Source organism: Rhinatrema bivittatum, chromosome 2 (assembly GCF_901001135.1).
Source record: "Rhinatrema bivittatum chromosome 2, aRhiBiv1.1, whole genome shotgun sequence".
NCBI classification, from domain to species: domain Eukaryota; kingdom Metazoa; phylum Chordata; class Amphibia; order Gymnophiona; family Rhinatrematidae; genus Rhinatrema; species Rhinatrema bivittatum.
Genome location: NC_042616.1, coordinates 53,228,671 through 53,250,455, shown reverse-complemented (window position 1 = coordinate 53,250,455; position 21,785 = coordinate 53,228,671). Strand labels below are relative to the sequence as shown.

The 21,785-nt window shown below is 44.3% G+C and overlaps 1 protein-coding gene across 1 annotated transcript; it reads left to right on the top strand.

Moving 5' to 3' along the window:
• Window positions 1-1,838: 1,838 nt before the first annotated feature.
• On the top strand, window positions 1,839-21,197 carry LOC115083953 (zinc finger protein Xfin-like). Its single transcript, XM_029588120.1, has 4 exons — window positions 1,839-2,288; window positions 11,256-11,382; window positions 16,435-16,545; window positions 16,985-21,197. Exons 1-4 carry the CDS (start codon window positions 2,151-2,153, stop codon window positions 19,855-19,857), a joined length of 3,249 nt encoding a protein of 1,082 aa, XP_029443980.1. The 5' UTR covers window positions 1,839-2,150; the 3' UTR covers window positions 19,858-21,197.
• Window positions 21,198-21,785: the final 588 nt, after the last annotated feature.

The window sequence follows — 21,785 nt, the reverse complement described above, 5'->3', positions numbered from 1 at the left end:
ATTAGCTTTTATGCTTTTGACGTAACTGCAACATTGCTCGCTCTCCACTTCGGGGGGTAAGGGGAATTGGATTTAGATGACAGCCAACACTGAGCCCTGACTTTTACGGCCCAGACAGAAGGGGAAAAAGCTCAGGACTGCTTCTTTGGCCTGTCCAAAAGCAAAGCACATTCAAGGAGGTTTGTTTGAATGACCAAGGCTACTCACCCTATAAAAATGTTTCTAGCAGTATTTTTGTTATGAGTTTGACAGCTGCGTGGTTTTGATTGTAGATATTACTACCCTTATCATAAGGCTTGGAGGTAACCAGCATGGAGCAGCAGGTACTCTCCTTAACTGAAACATGGGATTAACCTGAACAGAGCTGCAGTTACAACTATAAGAAATTTGCTGAGCAGACTGGATGGACATTTGATCTTCTCTGTCATTACTATGTTAAATATTTTTATGTAGATGCAATATAAGAATTATTACAATAAATTTAAATACAACTCATATTTTAGTAGACTAATTAACTAATTGTAGATTACAATTTATATAGAACTATAACTCCCTACCCCAAAGAGCTATGTGGGTTCCTAGACCCATCTCTTGCTCTAACTCCCTACCTCCACAAACGTCTTACTATCCTGCTCCTTCCTTCCTATCCTTCATTTCCCCTGCCAACCCCTCTATCCTCTCTAGGGTTGCCAACTGTCCTGATTTTTTCTGGACTGTACAGACTTTTGAGGTACTGTACTGAAAAACAAAGGAGGGCTAAAATGTTTGGCAATGTCCTGATTTTAGTCCTCCAGCTGCAGATTAGCATCCAAATCTCCCCTATGATTATATACAATACAGTGTGCGCTTTGGTGGCTATGCTATATTCAGAATGCATTGGATACATTTATTTGGTGTCACTTGCGTAGATTTCAGTCCCCAGTTTAACCATAGGCCTAAAAAATGTTCAAAACTGTAGTTTGGCTCCTGGACTGGTATAAGTACAGCAAACCTTTTTATTTTTTTCCCCCAGAGTTAAGTTTGAGAACTTATGGTCAAAATCTTAGGCTCTAAAAGAGGAGGCTCAGAAGTATCACTGGAAAATATTTATTTGCAGAAAGGGTGGTGGATGCATGGAACAACTTCCCTGTGGAGCCAATAGAATACAGGAGCCAAGAAAGTTTGGGACAAGTACAGAGGGTCATTAATTGCAAAGAAGGAAACGTCAGATATTAGCTGGGGTCTATGGCAGTAGTAAACTGAGCAGACTATAATAGCAGATAGGGATCCATCTATTCTGTGTTTCTGTGTTTTTCTAGTGGTGAAGACTGTCAGTAAGTCGCGTATGTGTAAACTCCGTCAGTAAAGATGTTAAATTGTATCTCCAAATGTTCGGAAATTCGAAGGTTGAAAGTTGACAACTCTCCCCTGCTCAATAGCAGGTCACTTAATCCTTCCCCCCTTTCTCCATGCCAAGCTGCAGATCCCTGCGCCTCCTTGTCTAGCAACAGGTGCAGGTCCCCTCTTCCGAGCACCAGGTCCCACTCTCCCTCCTCCCTGCCCAGCACCAGGTCTCTCCCTCTCCCTCTCCCTGACACAAGCACATACAATCTTCTGCTGTTGCTCGCCTACTCAATCAGCAAGTGCTTCCACCACTAGTCGGCATCTGCAGCTTGTAAATTGTCTTATAGGGAGTGACTACCCCATCCCCTCTGGCAAAGATTTTCCTGACGCACCTCTCCCTTTTTAAGGCTAACTTGCTTTCCCATTGGCCGAGGGGATCCCACACAGGTCTGCTGACTTGGCCCCTACCGCACACTGCTGCAGTCTGCCTGCCCTGAGATGAACTGTTTTTTTGGCCAGGCTCTGGGACAGGGGCTGAGAAAGGGCACATGACTACTCTATTCTGCAGCCGACAGAGTCTCTTAATGAGCCAGACTTGAAAAACAGTAATTGAAAGAAAGCGTCGGCTAAGGGGGGGGGCATTGCATGTGCTGCTGGGAATTGTAGTTTCCTTCCTGGACTTGAAAAGACTACACGTCCCAGTAATGCAACGGGTGCCTAATGCTTTCACTGCTGCCCACTCGTTCCCTTCCTTGAGTCCGAAGCTGAACCCGGGTGCAGCCGAGGAGCGGGGTCGGTGCCCTTCCCCTGAGTGGGGAAGGGGCTGAATGAAAACTGGCAGCAGCGGTTGTACGCGCTTTCGCCCTTTCCTTCCTTCGATTCTGCTGAAGCTGCAGCCTGGGGGACCCACAGCCCCTTCCCGGGCAAATTCACAAAGGAAAATGGCAGCTGGAGCTGCAGGGCAGGTAAGCAACTTTCAGCTCACGGAAAATATAAGACCCCCTAACTTCTTTCTTTATCTGCATCCAGTCACGCAGGGAAGGTGAATCTATTCCCGATTAGACGTGCACGGCCTCTGATCCAGGGAGAAATCGGAGCTGCTTTAACCACTGAAGGGACCCTGCGCAAATATTTGTGGATGGGTCCCATTTTATATATTTTTTTTCAACATCTGAATTTGTGTGTTAGATTTAATTGCTCACCTTTCCAAATCCAAGTTTATTTATTTATTTAAACACTTTTCTATACTGTCGCTAAGTTATATACCATCGCAACGGTTTACAAATAGGCACATAGACTGAGGTAAGCAAATGTAGGATATCTTACAGGTGCCAATAAAGTTCGGTTACAATTTCATAAATACAATCATTATTTGAGTAATGTTGGTCAAGTCCAGGTATATTATTGAGTTACTATCGCTTTGAGATATTACTTTTTAAATGTAGGATTGAGTAAATTCATTCTCATCTGCATTACCCTGCACTTTCATTCTCTTTACTTAGTGCAACTGCTTCCTCTTTGGTCTTATTCCCAAGTTTTCCTTGGTTTTGTTTTTTTTTTTGCTTCAACATACACCTTTACATTTTAACATTAACAGTGATATATCTGTTACAATTAGCTCTATCCCCCCTCCCTTCGCCCCACCCATCCCCCCTTAATTTAGATCCGGTACACATATACCCTAAAGGAGTAGAGACCACACAAAATAAAAAAAAAAAAAGTTACAATCAGGTAAGTAGCTCCTTGTCCCAGAGGGTTTACAATCTAAGAGCCTTTCTCTTATTACATAAGAAAATGCTGGGTCAGACCAAGGGTCCATCAAGCCCAGCATCCTGTTTCCAACAGTGGCCAATCCAGGCCATAAGAACCTGGCAAGTACCTAAACACTAAGAAGATCCCATGCTACTGATGCAATTAATAGCAGTGGCTATTCCCTAAGTCAACTTGATTAATAGCCGTTAATGGACTTCTCCTCCAAGAACTTATCCAAACCTTTTTTGAACCCAGGTACACTAACTGCACTAATCACATTCTCTGGCAACAAATTCCAGAGCTTTATTTTGCATTGAGTGAAAAAGAATGTTCTCTGATTAGTCTTAAATGTGTTACTTGCTAACTTCATGGAATGCCCCCTTGTCCTTCTATTATTCGAAAGTGTAAATAACCGAGTCACATCTACTCGTTCAAGACCTCTCATGATTTTAAAGACCTCTATCAGATTCCCCCTCAGCCATTTTTTCTCCAAGCTGAACAGCCCTAATCTCTTCAGCCTTTCCTCATAGGGGAGCTGTTCCATCCCCTTTATCATTTTGGTAGCCCTTCTCTGTACCTTCTCCATCGCAACTATATCTTTTTTGAGATGTGGCGACCAGAATTGTACACAGTATTCAAGGTGCGGTCTCACCATGGAGCGATACAGAGGCATTATGACATTTTCTGTTTTATTAACCATTCCCTTCCTAATAATTCCTAACATTCTGTTTGCTTTTTTGACTGCTGCAGCACATTGAGCCGATGATTTTAAAGTATTATCCACTATGATGCCTAGATCTTATTCCTGGGTGGTAGCTCCTAATATGGAACCTAACATCGTGTAACTACAGCATGGGTTCTTTTTCCCTATATGCAACACCTTGCACTTGTCCACATTAAATTTCATCTGCCATTTGGATGCCCAATCTTCCAGTCTTCACTTTCTAAGGGGAAAAATGCTTAGTAAATAGGACTCTAAGGGGCTCATTCACTAAGCTGCAGTATTTCAAAGGAAAAATATTGTTTTCTTGTAGTGAAAAATACAGCAGCAGTGAAAGCCTCCCAAGCAATGCATGATGGTGACCCTGGGATTGTGAGGCTGATGGCTCAGACTAAGCTCCACACAAAAGTAATGCCAAACCTTTGGGGTCTGCAGATGCCTATTGTTCCAGCTCCTCCATCCTTGCAGGCAGCCCATTTTGAAAATAATAAAAAAGTTTTAATGTTCATAGGAAGCCCTACCACTAACACCTCCCTTACAGACAGACAGGACCCCACCAGCCCCTCTGAGCCCCCACCACATAAAATGATCTCTGATGGTTTAGTGGACCCCTGATTTCCCCCCCCCCCCCCCCCAACTTCAGAAAGTGTCCCTGGTTGTCCAGTGGGGGCCCAGAGCACCCCCTTGGTTTTGGACCCAGTGGGAGCCATGTTCCAAAATGGTGCTGCCTGACCTTTGCACCATCACGTGATAAAACTTCTTTTTTCTTTTTCTTATCAACGGGTTGCTTACAAGAGTGGGGGGAGACAGTGCTTCTCTGCAGACACTCATGGGTTTCTTCTTTTATGGGGAGGAAGGCTTACACGAGGCCAAGCAGCCTCTTTAGATAGGGCCATGGGACCCTCGGGATGTATGTATTGGCAGAAATTAGCCATGATTCTCAAGTTGTAGCTAACTTCAGGTCAAATAATATGGCTTGCAAATTTTTTGGCAAGCTGCGCTATTTGATTTGCATAGTTGAGGGTAGCGCCGAGGCTGGAAGAACGCAAGATATTTCAAATATCTCGTCTTATCCCTGCCTTAGGCCTGCAAAAACAAAACAAAACAAAACAAAAAAACCCCCAGTTTAACATTGACTAGCGAATGAGCCCGTTATTTCATTTGTACCTGAGACAGAGGATTACGTGATTTGTCCAAGTCACAAGAAACTTCAGTGGGAGAAGCAGGATTCGAATTCTGACTTCCTTGGTTCTCAGCCCTTTGCTGTAACCGTAGGCCGTTATTGACCATCACCTTCCCTTATTTCCTTGACTCCAGCACTCGGCTTCCCTCGCCTCCCTCTCGCAGCCTGATGCTGCTGACCCTCTGCTGCAGCTTTCCTCCACTGTGCCAGCTGACGGGAAGGAGGTTTAGATTTCTTGTAACCACTGTGCACGACAACTCGAGTCGACTTGCGCATGCAGCAGGAACTCTCGTGATGGGCCGCAGGAACCAAGCAAATCCACCAAGTTCCACTCCCCTGCTCCCACTGCCAGTTTCTTATTTTGTGTTTACAATTAATGGAATTTGTTTTCTTACATACCGTATGTTCTTTATGTAAATCATAGAATAGAATTATTCATTACCAGATAAAACCAATAAAAAGCTTGGTGCTAGAAATCCAGACATAATGGTAAAGGAGAAAGCTAGAGAAACAGAATTACTAATAGAAATGTCAGTACTAAGTAACTATTCTGTACTATGGGGCCGATGCAATACAGTGCACTCAGCTGATCGCACTGTTTAACCTGCTGTCAGACGCGGGTTAAATAGGCGCTAATCCACCCCCTAATGCAATAGGGGGATTAGCACCTATTTAACGTGCGTCCGACATGGAGTGAATGAGTTAGCGCTCATCACATGCAAATGCACGTGAATGAGCCTATTACTCATTCACTCCCAATGCAAAAAGATAAATGTGCGTCTCAGACGCACATTTATCACTCAGTTATTAACGCCTGCTCAAGGCAGGCGTTAATAACTGAGGGCATTTGAAAATAAGTACAGAAAAGCAGAAAAAACTGCTTTTCTGTACTTTTTTTTTAAAAGTAAAAAAAAAAAAAACTCGGGGGCCGTTTTCATTCCTAGCAGACAGGAGCCGCGCCCCCCCCCTAATTTAAATATTCCATGGCGCGCCACCCCCCCCCCCTTGGGGCACCATGTGCACGTTAAGTGATCGGGCGCTGACTGTTCAGCGCCCGCTTTCTACGCGCCGTTATTGCATCGGCCCCAAAGCGAGGACAGCAAAAGAAATGCTGTCCCTAAGAGGGCAAACGAAGCCACGCCCTTAGATGGTGTCAGGGGTTTGTTAAGGCTACGAACACACCCCATCTGGATCTCCCTCATGGGGGAAGCCACGACCCCTACTCCCTGATCACTCTGCCCCTCCCCAGAATTTTTGGTATAAGCAGGCAGGTAAGAAATCCTCTGGCTCCTTACGCATGTATTAAGAGCACTAGCGGTAAATGTGGGATTGAGCTCGTACTCAACATACCCTGGCTTACGAGTGAGGTTCATTCTTGTCATTGTATGTGCAAGAGAAACCCAATATAAATCCCGTGCCAGCCGTTTGGTAAATGCATACATACCCACACCCCTTCAACAATGGAGACAAAGCAGCATATTTCCCCGTACGCTTCACCATACCAAAAAAAAAAAAAAATTCAAGTTCTGGTATCATCTGAGTTAGTGTTTCTCAAGCACCAGCACCTGTTAGCATTTTTTGCTGGTCTGCAGAGCAAAAGTGATTTGTGGAAGATGAGGAAGCAAGACCTGGTCTGTAGCTGCACTGCACCACATCCGGCAGATACTCCCTCTGCCCTGTCATGAGGATCTTTTTTTTTTCCCTCAGGTGGGGCTGGTCCTGAGGCCCCATCTCTAGGAGGGAAGCAGTATAGTGATAGGAGTATACTACCATCCACCTGGGCAAAATGGTCAGACAGATGATGAAATGTGAAGAGAGATCAGGGAAGCTAACCAATTTGGCAGTGCAATAATAATGGGAGATTTCAATTACCCCAATATTGACTGGGTAAATGTAATATCAGGACTTGCTAGAGACATAACGTTCCTGGATGTAATAAATGATTGCTTCATGGAGCAATTGGTTCAGGAACCAACAAGAGAGGGAGCTATTTTAGATTTAATTCTTAGTGGAACGCAGGATTTGGTGAGAGAGGTAACAGTGGTGGGGCCACTTGGCAACAGTGATCATAACATGAATAAATTTAAACTAATAACTGGAAGGGGGACAATAAGAAAATCTGTAGCTCTAACACTAAACTTTTAAAAGAGAAACTTTGATAAAATGAGAAAAATTGAAAAAAAACTGAAAGGTGCAGCTGCAAAGATTAAAAGTGTTCAACAGGCTTGGACATTGTTTAAAAATACAATTCTAGAGGCGCAGTCCATATGTATTCCACAAATTAAGAAAGGTGGAAGGAAGGCAAAACGATTACCGTCACGGTTAAAAGGTGAGGTGAAAGAGGCTATTTTAGCCAAAAAAAATCCTTCAAAAATTGGAAGAAGGATCCATCTGAAGAAAATAGGATAAAACATAAGCATTGTCAAGTTAAGTGTAAAACATTGATAAGACAGACGAGGAGAGAATTTGAAATGAAGTTGGCCATAGAGGCAAAAACTCATAATAAAAACCTTTTTAAATATATCCGAAGCAAGAAACCTGTGAGGGAGTCAGTTGGACCATTATATGGCCGAGGGGTTAAAGGGCTGTTAGGGAAGATAAGGCTATTGCAGAAAGACTAAATTAATTCTTTGCTTCCATGTTTACTAATGAGGATGTTGGGGAGATACCAATTCCGGAGATGGTTTTCAGGGGTGATGAGTCAGACGAAATCACTGTGAACCTGGAAGATGTAGTAGGCCAGATTGACAAACGAAAGAGTAGCAAATCATCTGGACCGGATGGTATGCATCCTAGGGTCCTGAAGGAACTCAAACATGAAATTTCTGATCTATTAGTTAAAATTTGTAACCTATCATTAAAATCATCCATTGTACCTGAAGACTGGAGGGTGGCCAATGTAACCCCAATATTTAAAAAAGGCTCCAGGGGTGATCCGGGTAACTATAGACCAGTGAGCCTGACTTCAGTGCCTGGAAAAATAGTGGAAACTATTCTCAAGATCAAAATCGTAGAGCATATAGAAAGACATGATTTAATGGAACAAAGTCAGCATGGATTTGCCCAAGGGAAGTCTTGCCTAACAAATCTTCATTTTTTTGAAGGGGTTAATAAACATGTGGATAAAGGTAAACCGGTAGATGTAGTGTATTTGGATTTTCAGAAGGTGTTTGACAAAGTCCCCCATGGGAGGTTTCTATGAAAACTAAAAAGTCATGGGATAGGAGGCGATGTCCTTTCGTGGATTACAAACTGGTTAAAAGACAGGAAACAGAGAGTAGGATTAAATGTTCAATTTTCTCAGTGGAAAAGGGTAAACAGTGGAGTGCCTCAGGGATCTGTACTTGGACCGGTGCTTTTCAATATATACATAAATGATCTGGAAAGGAATACGACGAGTGAGGTTATCAAATTTGCGGATGATACAAAATTATTTAGAGTAGCTAAATCACAAGCAGACTGTGATACATTACAGGAGGACCTTGCAAGACTGGAAGACTGGGCATCCAAATGGCAGATGAAATTTAATGTGGACAAGTGCAAGGTGTTGCATATAGAAAAAAAATAACCCTTGCTGTAGTTACACGATGTTAGGTTCCATATTAGGAGCTACCACCCAGGAAAAAGATCTAGGCATTATAGTGGATAATACTTTAAAATTGTCAGCTCAGTTTGCTGCGGCAGTCAAAAAAGCAAACAAAATGTTAGGAATTATTAGGAAGGGAATGGTTTATAAAACGGAAAATGTCATAATGCCTCTATATCGCTCCAGGGTGAGACCGCACCTTGAATACTGTGTACGATTCTGGTTGCCGCATCTCAAAAAAGATATAGTTGCGATGGAGAAGGTACAGAGAAGGGCAACCAAAATGATAAAGGGGATGGAACAGCTCCCCTATGAAGAAAGACTAAAGAGGTTAGGGCTGTTCAGCTTGGAGAAGAGACGGCTGAGGGGGGATATGATAGAGGTCTTTAAGATCACGAGCAGTCTTGAACGAGTAGATGTGACTCGGTTATTTACACTTTCGGATAATAGAAGGACTAGGGGGCATTCCATGAAGTTAGCAAGTAGCACATTTAAGACTAATCGGAGAAAATTCTTTTTCTCTCAACGCACAATAAAGCTCTGGAATTTGTTGCCAGAGGATGTGGTTAGTGCAGTTAGTGTAGCTGGGTTCAAAAAAGGTTTGGATAAGTTCTTGTAGGAGGGGGGCAGGCGTGGGAAGAATAAAAGGCCAGCCGCACGTGCGACAGCTTCTTCTAGCACTGCTGCCGTTCCCACTGGGCTTGAACGTGCTGATAGCCTGGCGGCAACGGCAACAGAGAAAGAAGAGCAGTGGGAGAGACCGGGAGCACGCGACACCTGCCAGTGCTTGGCGACACACCGGTTGAGAATCGCTGCTCCAGTCTATATCCGGCAGATTAAAATCTCCAATGAGCAACACTTCTCTCTTCTGTCCCATCTTTTTGACATCTTTGATCTGATGTCTGTCTAGGTCTTCTGTCTGAATTGAAGGCCTATAGACCACACCAATGTAAATGGTAGCATCATCATCTTCTTTTGTTAGGTTAGCCCATAATGCTTCTTCCCTAACCCATGTCCCTTGCACTTCAATTGCTTGGATATTGCTTCTGACAAAGTGCTACTCCTCCCCCTATCCTGTCCTCTCTGTCGTTCCTTAATAAGTTATAGCTAGGGATGGCTATATCCCAGTCATGTGATTCCGTAAACCATGTTTCTGACACAGCAACGATGTCCAGATCCGCTTCTACCATCAGAGCCTGCAGGTCTGGGATTTTATTGCCCAAACTACGAGTATTTGTGCTCATAGCTTTCCAGCTTCTCTCCTTCAGATTGCTGCTCTTCTTGGACTTCTTTTGTGCCTTAATCAACTGACATTTTTGTTATCCCTTTCACCCATTACTGGAATGCCACTGGTTGGTGCATGCAGGAGATCGCCATTAAGACCTAGCTGGAATGTGATAATGTAGGGCATACGTCACCGCCATGTCATGTGGGTCACTCAAGTCTGAAGACTGGCCTAGCCCCCCTGTTCCTTGAATCGGTACCGTCAAGGCAATGTTCATATTCCCAGAGAGCGAGGGGAAACCCTGACTGTTGCTAAACTAGAACAACCACTGACCAGCCATGATGCTCTCTTGTACCAGGTCTAAACAAGTGCTGTTATGTGCATCCCTTAAATGGAGAGTTCTCGCAGCTTAGGCAGTGCAGTATAGGGAGTTGATAAGAGTTAAATGGGGGACAACTACCTGGCATCTGTGAACAAAGGTCCGTGATGCCTTATTTTCATGTTCCAAAATCCTTATTGTTATGGCAGCAAGAAGGCATACAGCAAGGTCTGATTAAGTGATTGGCACAGGCTGACCCACAACAAAAGCCCCAATGTCCTTGGGGTGAAGTTATGATATGAACTTTCCATTCCTCCCCCAGCTCCCTAAAGAATTAAGAGCTAGAGACTTCTGGACTGCTATTTTAACTCCTGTTACGGCAGTACTGAAGATTTTATTGGACAAGCAATGAAAGGAACTATTGGAACCATGCTATATGAGGCCTGGGAGTTTGGGGAATCTTTGAATCTCCAGTTAGATGTTATACATGTATAACCCTGTAACAATATCATCTTGAGTTATGACTTTGAGATCTCAGAAGCTAAATCCAAACTTGATTTGTTCTGTACTTGATTAGGAGACTACTAGGGAGTACTTGGGATGGGAGACCTCCAGGGATTAATTGACTGTAGGAAGTAGGATTAGTGACTCATTGGAGACATTCCTCCCTCGTGAGCCAGTACTGGCCCACGGTCCTAGCCTGGTGATGGTGGCTCAGAGGGAGGAATGTGCCCTCTCGGCCCACTATCCCGGTCTGGGAATTTGCTGCTGCTGATGCCACCATTTAAGTAAGACGTTAAACCTTAAGTCAAGTCTACTGGAATTTCAACAGCCACTACTCAGTGGATGTTAACATTTCTCCTAGAGTTTTCCTTGCAAGCAGGTTACATTCACTTCATTAGCCCGGATTAATTTGAGCACTTAATGTAAGTTCTGAAATCTGCTGGAATTTTCCCCCTGTAGAAAACGACCACAGTACTTTTTATCTTCTGCATGATGCATCTCTTCTGAAACTCTACAATATTGTAGGTTTAGGCGCTGTGTAGATGGCGAAGGTAACAAGATGTTCCTGACGGTGAAAGCAGCAGCATGTGGTGAACTGGCAGGGGAAGGGAGGACCTGATTGCTGCTTTGTCTTTTTTTCAGATGCCGGCGACGTTTGATGATGTCGTGGTCTGTTTCTCAGCGGGGGAGTGGAAGGGGTTAGAAGACTGGCAAAAGGAGCTGTACAAAGACGTGATGAAGGAAAATTATGAATGTATGGTGACACTGGGTAAAGGCTTTAAAAACAATTTTTTTTGTTTTCTGTTTTTCCCTATGTGCTGTTCAAAATAAACTCTCCGGTGCCTCTAATGGTTTGAGCTTCTCCTTTCCTGTTTTCAGAATGGAGTCTTTGCAGATGGTAGCCCTTATTCTCCATCAGCAAGCAGGATAAATTGGTCACACAAGTATGTGACATCATAAGATGGCTCTATTTTGCACAGTTTTTCTTCAACATTTTGTTTGTACATTATCCTTTTTTTTTTTTTCTTTTTTAACTCTAGCCCCTATTCATGAAGGTACCTTAAGCATTACTATGCCAAAATATGCATTATTTACTGTAGATCCCACTGTTTTCAGTGAGGCCTAAGAACATAAGAAATTGCCATACTGGGTCAGACCAAGAGTCCATCAAGCCCAGCATCCTGTCTCCAACAGTGGCCAATCCAGGCCATAAGAACCTGGCAAGTACCCAAAAACTAAGTATATCGCATGTTACTGATGCCAGTAATAGCAGTGGCTATTTTCTAAGTCAACTTGATTAATAGCAGGTAATGGACTTCTCCTCCAAGAACTTATCCAAACCTTTTTTAAACCCCACTGCACTAACCACATCCCCTGGCAACAAATTCCAGAGTTTGTGTGTTGAGTGAAATAATTTTCTCCAATTAGTTTTAAATGTGCTACATGTTAACTTCATGGTGTGCCCCCTTGTCCTTCTATTATCCAAAAGAGTAAATAACCGATTCACATTGACCTGTTCTAGACCTCTCATGATTTTAAACACCTCTATCATATCCCCCCTCAGCCATCTCTTTTCCAAGCTGAACAGCCCTAACCTCTTCAGTCTTTCCTCATAGGGGAGCTGTTCCATCCCCTTTATCATTTTGGTTGCCCTTCTCTGTATCTTCTCCATCACAACTATATCTTTCTTGAGATGCAGCAACCAGAATTGTACACAGGATTCAGGGTGTAGCTTACCTTGGGCCTATTCATTAAAAATATGTATTTTGGCCTGTTAATCGCCTAGAATTTTAGATAGGTGGATATAAACTTTATAAATAATTAACGCATCTTCATGAATAGGAATCTGTTAGAGAGCTAGGCTGTTGGCTTCAAGTCATGTCCCTCACTACTTACCTGGGAACTATACAGATTTGACCCGGAGACTCCGGAATTCTGCAGGAATTGCTGGGTCTCCAGCCTAACATCTGAAAACTCTGGGTGCTCCTTCCTGTAGAAGCAGGCCCCAGAAAAAGAGTGCGGGAGCCATGGAGGCAGGAAGTAAGAGGCGTATCGGCCCAGCACAGGCAGGAAGTGAGAAGCACATCAGTCCCATGCAGGCAGAAGACATGTCTGCACCATACTGAGAAGGAGGGTCAGCTTCTCTGCAGCCACGGAGTGGGCTGTGGTCCACCCAATTGGCCCTATACAGAGTATCCAAAGAAACTGCCCTGTAGTAGGGCTGCCACAGATCCCATCCAATGGCAGCCCAGAAGAGGAGGTCCAGCAGCAGAGCCACCGTGGACCTCATCCCATGGTGGCCCAAGAAGGAGGCTTAGAGGCAAGGGGGAGGCTAGGGCCCAATTGATGTGTATGTGTGTGTGGAGATTGAGAAGCCCGTGTGTGCGTGTGAGAGAAAAAGTCAGCATGTGAAAGTGAGAGCCTGTGTGTGCTTGTGAGATGGAGCCTGTGTACTAGTGAAAGGCTGTGTGTAAGCTTAAGGGAGGAATGGAAGAAGAAGAAACAGAAAAAGAGACCCTTGAAAAGAACGAGAAGAAGAACATGGAAAAAAAGAGGCCGGGACCAACCGGTAGAAAAATAAGATCAGACAACAAGGTAAGAACAAAACAAAACCCCTAACCCATTTTATTTTGAATTTTTTAGTGACTGGCATATGCTGTCTTTGGGAATGTGCATGATATATTTGTATTTTGCTCTTTTTTCAGAATTCCACTGTTCTGCATGTTTCTTTTTCTAATTTGTAGTCCCTTATTCTGTATTAGGTAAAGGTCAATCTGTATTCTGCGTATGTGACTGAGGTGCAGTATATCTGTTGGCGTGCAGTTTCTCGGTAGGGGTTTGTAGCAGTGCGGCTTGGTCTGTTTCCCCATAGGTGGTGTATTAGTGTTCTAGAGCCTGTTATAAATATTTGCATTGCTGCCTTTTCATAGACAAGGCTGCTGCTGTTTGAGTCCTGAGATGTAGTGCTGGTATGGTATGGCAAGGTTCTAGGTTCTTTTTTTTTTTGTTTAATGCACCAAGTGTTTGGCAGTGGAGGGTGTTTAGTTTGCTGTTACTAAGGAGAGTGTGTGCGTATGTAATTCAGTGAATGTGCATGTGTGTGAGAGTCGGGGTGAATGAGAGGTATGAGAGTGAGGGTGGGTCTATGAGAGTGAGCATGAATGTGTTAATGTGAGTGTACGTGAGAGCTTTTTTGGTGCCTGCAGGCGCCTCCCCTCACCCCCACCGCTAATCCGCCACATTCTCAGGGTGACTGGAAATCAAAAGTTCCCAGGTATGCTCATATAGTACCAAGATATGAAAAATGGATCACTGTAAACATTGTATTAGATGTCTGGGCCTAGAGCCTGATGTCCCTAGTTCCCTGCTGGAAGATATCTCCTACCCAGGGTTGGTGTAGGAGATGAATAAGGCCATCCCATTTAATCTGGAGGTGGGTCCAGAGCACCTTGGCTTCTTATACTATCTTGATACCCCCTCAAGGAGCTAGTGGCAGTGCCTCTCCACCAGCTCCCTCAGAATATGAAGAAGCAGAGGGGGGAGACCTCGGTTGCTATATTTTCTGTTGCTAAGAAGGCAAATGTTTAAATATTATGTTCAAGAGGCTGCTGAATTTAATTAAGTTTAATTATCGCACCAGTCTGTGGGTGTTGAATCTGCTCTAAAAAAAAAAAAAAAGGCCAAAAAGTTTAGGAATAATTCCATTAGGGTGAGAGTCAGACATTACATTTTTACAGCACATTTTTTTCAGATTGCTGTGATTGCCTTCCTGTCGTGATTAAGTTCATGCACTCCATTCTGCGGTTCACTGAGTGTCTCTCTCCAGAGATCAGGTCTTCATTCATGCAATGAAGCAAAACCATTTGTCTCCTAGTAACTTCAGACAGTGGAGTTCTCTGGGTAATAAAAGATTAAGATTGTGGGAAAACCCCACCACATTGCTCTCCAAATGAATTGCTTTGTTCCTCTTCTCACCAGAAGATGCTAAAAAAAAACAAAACAAGTTCTTCTGCCTGGTGCAGACAAGAAAATGGAGAAGGCAGGGCAGGGGGTGGGGGGAATGCCATCCCATCTCTCTGAGGTATATCAGCTCTTTCAACCCAAGTGGACTAAGACATCGTCTCGGAATTCCTTGGTGCTGCTCCTGTGCTACAAAGGATCTGGTTTGTATTTTCGTTATTTGACCTTTTTGTTTTCCTCTGGCTGTGGCTCCAGCTTATTGCCTGTGGTTTATAGTCTTCCAGCAGAAGGCTTTTCCTGTTTTGAATCTTTTTTTGGTTTTTGTGTTCTGTGGTTATCTTTCTTTGTATGTGACCACTTTAGATTCCTTTTCTGGAGTAGCATCGGTTTCTAATGACTTGAAGGCATTCTGTACATCCCAGTGTGTGCGCTCTGCTTTCCCCAGCAGCTTATTTCTTTAATTTGCTTGTCTTTTGAAAACTGCAAGAATAGAAAAAAAAAAAAAAAAGTGTAAATCAGCAAATAGGGTTTTTGCTGGCTGGTCCCAAACTTCGGTTATTTGCTAACAAACAAGGAAGGACTCTCGAGGCCAGGGGTGCCCAGAGACTCGAGCCGTGAAGCAGTGTCCAAAAACCTTGACAGAACTGGAAAGAAAAATATACCTTTACCCTGCACACTTATATGAGAGAGGGGGGAAAAAAAGGCAATTACCAGGAACACGAGGTTACTCCTAGGATGGTGGCTGTAGGACCATGTGAAGAAAGTCCAACCAGTCATACACAAGTATCGTAGGCAATGTTCCCTATAGTTTTTGAAAGGCTACATGTGGAGAGGTTTTCATTTATGAAGCTTTTTATAAGCTGAGTTCAAACTTGGGGGCTTCAAGCCAATGTAAATTAAATATTGGGATTTCTTGTGCACACTGTGTTTTGAGAGAGACATACACACACGTCAATAACCCGAAGGTCTTTTAGACTATATGAGGACAGATAAAGCTCTAGGCCTTGAGTAACCTGCCCATTTTCCCTTCCTGCTGAAATATCAGAGCACCTACTTGATCTCTGGCTTTCTCCTCACTTTCCTACAACTTAGGATCTTTAGGTTTTCAACCCCTCGTTTCTGGGGGAAGTTGACAGGGAGGGTGGTTTTGTACTTTGACATAGGATTGAGAAGGTGAAAGGTGATTCTTCTTTGATGAAAGGCAGCTTGTGAAGTCAAATAATTGATTCTGTTACTCATTTGCCATGTGCCTTTCTAGAATATGCTTCCATAGGAAGATGTGCTGGGACTTCCGAAAGGTTTTCTTTCTAAACTGGTTTGGGCTGATTTTCCAGCAGGGCTTCTTAGAGGCACTGCTTCACTGTACGACGGCCAGGGTATAGTGGAAATCTGCTGCTGGTGAGGACACGCTTGTCGTGTGATCAGAGATAAGAATATGTGTAATATCACCTGCTGGTCCTGGACTATATATGTCACTGTATGCCTACTGATACCAGTATATGTATTGGGTATAAACAACTCCATAGCAATGATGGCTTAAAATACACAAACTTTACCAGATGGCTTAGATCCATGTTTTAAGACCACATGACTTTCTACAGTCTGTGGCACCTTCCATTGAACCGACATAAGAATTATCCATAGATAATGGTGAACATGAGCTTCCAGGGTCTTTTTTTGTAAGATGATTTAATAATTCTCATGTTGGGTTAATGAAAAGTCTCACAGCCTGCAGTGAGTCCAGGGTTCTCCAGCACCGGTACGTAGATGATTTCCAGTGGTGTTGCGTTTCATACCTTTCACGATGCTAACTTCATTAAAAATCAGAATGCTGCAGTATTTCTTTATTTTTCACAAACAGGGTATCCAGTTGTTAAATCTGAGATATCAAAAATTGAAGTTGGAGAAGAGCCATGTGTTGGGGATCTCTGGGATGTTAAAGTGGCAGACAGTGTTACAAGTGCTACCCCAGGTGAGTAGTCGGTCAGCTATAGGTGTGTTTTAAGGTGCGGCATGCTGGGAACACCGTGTATATGCTTCAGTATGGCCTGTAACCAACGGCAGCCTTAGCTGGTGATGAGTGAGGTGACTGCTATATCCCCTCACCCAAAAGGAAACCGTCCCTACTGTTGCTATTTCTGTGCACTTGAGCAACACCTCACCTCCCTGTGCCTGCTCTTCCCCTCTTGCCCTAACTAGCGGCTGTCTCTGACAGACCATTTCCTTGAAAGCAACAAATGGGTCTCATTTCCAGTTTTAACCAGAATATTCTATATATTGTGGTTAATCTTGGACAACTGACTTATTTTGCAGGTCCTAAGAACCAGGCTTGTCAACCCTCCGGACAAGTATTTGGCATATAAAATAACATTTACATTAGCGTGTAAATCTTTCTCTTATTATTTCTACAGAAAATGAGCTTGTGAGCAACGAGAAACAGCCAAACTCATTCCATGAAGAAGGCATGGCCAAACTGGAGCACCACGAGACGCTGCTGGATCCTGTGAGAGAGGGGGGATTTCTGTGCTCTGAGGATAGGAAGACCGTAGAGACCTGGGCCATGCTAGAGAGAGAGCTGCAGATGTTTCCAAGGACAAGACCAGAGCTACCCACAGAATGTAAGCTTCCCTTCTTTCCACAGGCTGACCCCGTCCTGGAGGGGGAAAAGCCTCACATTTGTAGTCACTGCGGAAAGAGCTTCAGCTGTTACTCTGCAGTCCTCCGACATCAGAGGTCCTACAAAGGAAAGAGAGCCTACCAGTGTCTGGAATGTGAGAAGAGCTTCATTCAGAGGTCAGATCTGGTGAAACACTGTAGAACCCACACAGGGGAGAGACCATACCATTGCACAGTGTGCGAGAAGAGTTTCACCGAAAAGTCAGCTCTCGCTAACCACAAGAGAACGCACACAGGAGAGAGACCGTACCAGTGCACGGAATGTGGGAAAAGCTTTAACCAGAGGTCGGCTCTTACAAAACATCGAAGGACTCATACAGGAGAGAGGCCTTATAAGTGTGTGCAGTGTGAGAAGAGCTTCATCCAGAACTCTGACCTTGTTAAGCATTTGAGGATACATACGGGGGAGAGGCCCTACCAGTGCTCCATGTGTGGGAGAACCTTTACAGAGAGTTCATCTCTTACTAAACACACCAGAACCCATACTGGCGTAAGACCATATAAATGTTCTGAATGTGAAAACAGCTTCATGCAGAGTTCGGCGCTATCAAAACACCTGAGAATCCACTCCGAAGATGGAGCCAGTCGGTATGTTGACCCGGAAACAAATCCAACTTCAGCCCTTCCAGATGGGACACTGGACCCGTGTTCTAAATGCGGGAAATGCTTCACTCTGCGGTCATCGTGTGAAAAGCACAACGAAACTCACAAAAGAGCAAGGCCCTTTCTCTGCACGGAGTGTGGGAAACGCTTCATCCAGAGTTCAGACCTCATTAAACACTTAAGAACGCATACAGGAGAGAGGCCGTACCAGTGTACTGAGTGTGAGAGAGGTTTCATTCAGAAATCGGATCTAGTTAAACACTGGAGGACTCACACGGGGGAGAGACCTTTTCAGTGTACTCGTTGTGAGAAAAGCTTTGCTGAGCAGTCAGCGCTCGTGAAACATTACAGAATCCACACCGGGGAAAAGCCCTATAGGTGTACTGAATGTGAGAGAGGCTTCACGCAAAGATCCGATCTTATATTGCATCAGAGAGTCCATACAGGGGAGAGGCCGTATAAATGTGCTCACTGTGAGAGGAGCTTCATTCAGAACTCTGATCTCGTAAAACATCAGAGAACTCACACAGGGGCACAAGACTATCAACATGATAAACCTAAGCAAAGCTTCGTTTCAAACTCTGATCTGCTAATCGGTGATGAGAACCAAACAGGAGAGAGCCCGTACCCATGTGCTGAATGTGAGAAAAGCTTCCATCACTACTCGTCTCTTGTTAAACATCAGAAGACCCATTCAGGAGAAAAGCTGTATCCATGTACGGTGTGCGAGAAGAGCTTCCTTCAGAACTCTGACCTTGCGAAGCACTTCCGGACTCACACAGGAGAGAGGCCATACCAGTGTGTGGCCTGCGAGAAAGGCTTCATTCAGATGTCCGATCTGGTCAAACACTGGAGGACCCATACTGGGGAGAGGCCCTTTCAGTGCGACCGATGCCAGAAAAGCTTTACCGAGCAGTCGGCACTGGTAAAACACCACAGAACCCACACCGGGGAACGACCCTATGCGTGCAGCATTTGCGGAAGGGGGTTCGTACAGAGATCGTCTCTCACGAAGCACGTGAGAAGTCACACGGGCGAAAAACCATATCCGTGCAATGAATGCGGCAAGCGTTTTATTCAGAATTCCGATCTTGTAAAACACAGGAGAATTCATACAGGGGAGAAACCTTACAAATGCACGGAATGTGAGAAAAGCTTTACCGAGGGCTCGTCTCTCGTTAAACACCTCCGAACGCATAACGGGGAGAGGCCATGTACGTGCCCTCGGTGCAGAAAAGGCTTCGTGCGGAGCTCTGACCTCGTCAAACACATGCGGAGCCATGTGTCCGACATGCCAGATCAGTGTCCTAAACTTGGCCAGCAATTCAGTGCCACGTCGGTAACTCGCAACATATCATGGTCAGGAGAGAGTTCTTATCAGTGCGCCGAGTGTGAAAAAAGCTTCGTTCAGCGGCCTGCCCTTCTTAAGCACCTTAGAACGCACAGCAAAGAAAAACCATACAAGTGCTGTGAGTGTGAGCGAGGCTTCCTTCAAACCTCTGACCTTATCAAGCATTTGAGAATTCACACGGGGGAAAGACCCTATCGGTGCGGGACGTGTGAGAAAGCCTTCATTCAGAACTCTGATCTCAGTAAGCACCAGAGGACCCACACGGGGGAAAAGCCTTATCGGTGTGCCGACTGCCAGAAGAGCTTCCTCCAGAAGTCTGCTCTTATGAAGCACCTGAGAATCCACACGGGGGAGAGGCCTTATCCGTGCGCCGAATGTGGAAAAACCTTCATCCAGAACTCCGATCTCGTGAAGCACCAGAGAATCCACACGGGCGAGAAGCCCTACGGGTGCACGGTGTGCAAGAAGAGCTTTGCTGAAAGGTCGCCGCTTGTCAAACACTTGCGAACTCACGCCAGAGGGAGAGGCTATCCGTGTACAGAGTGTGAGGAGGCCTTCACGAGGAACTGCGATCTGGTGAAGCACCTGAGGTGGCACGCGGCAGGGCCGGGCCACACCTCAGCTGAGCTTGTATGTGGAGCCCTAACGCAGTAAAACTCTTAGCAAACCAACACTGGCAACGGAGTCTCTCAGCATGCTGAGAATGAGACTGGCTTTCAGACTCCCTCTCTCTCTCCCTCTCCCTCTCCCTCTCCCCTCCCCCTCCCCCTCCCCCTCCCCCCTCCCCCTCCCCTCCCTCTCTCTCTCTCTCTCTCTCTCTCTCCTCAAAGACAGGGAATCTGCACTGGAGAGACACCATTCGAGTGCTGGGAAAAGCTTCAGCCGTCGGCTTGCTTTTTTTTTTTTTTTTTTTTTTAAGAACTTTGTATTTAAAAGGCACAGCATAAGGACAAAAAAATCATACTCTGACCTTATACATTTTGGATACTTTGGTAAAATAACCAACGGAGAATAGTGTTAACATACCAGGCTCACCAAATTTAAACCTTTTTTTCCAGCTCTCTACCAAGCTTATGTCAAGGATTCCTGCTACCAAGTTCGTTAGCGTTCCCATAAATGATAATGTGTGTCCAGGTTTTGCTTTAGCGGATGTCATGTGCTCCAGGACCACAATTTCAGCATCTTAACTGTCCCATAAGCCAAACTTTGGAGTCATTTTCCAGTCTTGAACGGTCATGAGATGTGCAGCATGTAGAAACCGGTCTGATAACCTGTGAGTAACATCAGGGGTAGAACCTCCCCCCTCCAAATCTCTAACAAACAGGTGCCTGGGTTAAGGGAGAAGCCCTGGTTGCATAAATCTGATATCCTGTGGTCTTGTCTGTCTAATAAAGAGTAATGCACCAACTGCATTCACTTATGAATGTAACTCCCCAGCTGTCCACAACTCTTCCAGCAATTAGGGCTTGTGTGCCTCAGTTTAGAATTAAAAAGAAAAGGTAAGTTCGATACGTGTGATGCACCATTCTAAATAGTATCTTCCTACTCTTGCAACACATGGATGTTTTATGGGAAATTTTGCCAAGTCCGCTTCCAGGCGTGTTCTCCCAAGTTTCCTTGTGTGTCTGTTCCTGTTCTGGATAATTACTTCCAATGTTCCTTTTCCTACTTCCTCATTTCTAAAGCAGGAATAAAGATGGGGCCACCAAGTGACAGTTTTCTGCTGTACTACATAGCAACCTTCCTAATCTCTCTAGTTCCTTGCATCCTATCCCTAATCCCTCCATAATTGTAGATGTAAGTAATGTGTATGCTCAGGGATCTGGTACTTCACTAGTGAAATATTTTAAGTTGTTGCCCTTCATAATTCTAGCCTGAAAACTTAAGACCTAACCCCTTCCAAATGTGCATATCCGAACAGGTTCCTTGGGTGTATGTGTATAATCATCCTGCCTTATCTGCTATATATTTTTTCCATCTACCCTGCAGTATCCTCTAATACCTCTAGCAGTTTTAGAAGTAACATATCTACTGTCCTATTGTGAGGAGCAGTTCCAAGGATTAAATACACTGAACTACTTAAAAATATAGAAGGGGCACGAAGCTGCCAGATTTTCACCTACTGATTCTAAATATTCTAAATCAGCTGGTAGAGACTACCCTGTTGTGGCATACACATTGAGGATCTGGGCAATGGCTTTATTTAACACTTTTCTATACCGACCTTCATGGTAGAGACCATATCAGATCGGTTTACATCGAATTGGGGAACTGAACCAAGAACAGTAACCAAAAACAATAGGTTGAGCATGAAAAAACAAAGTTACATTTAACAGGGAAATTAAACTTGGAAGCATAGGCTGCTGGAAGGAAGGAAAGGCTTGAGATAACGGAGGAATTATTAGTATAAACAAAGCAGAGTCAGGGGGCTCTTATTCTGGACATGGGTAATATGGAGATCCATTGCTCCTGAAGGAAGTTCTGTCGACTATTGTGTGTCATGGGTATCTGAGAAGGCTTGGCGGAAAAGCCAGGTCTTAAGTTTTTTCTTAAATGTTTTGAAGAAGGTTTTTTCTTAAATG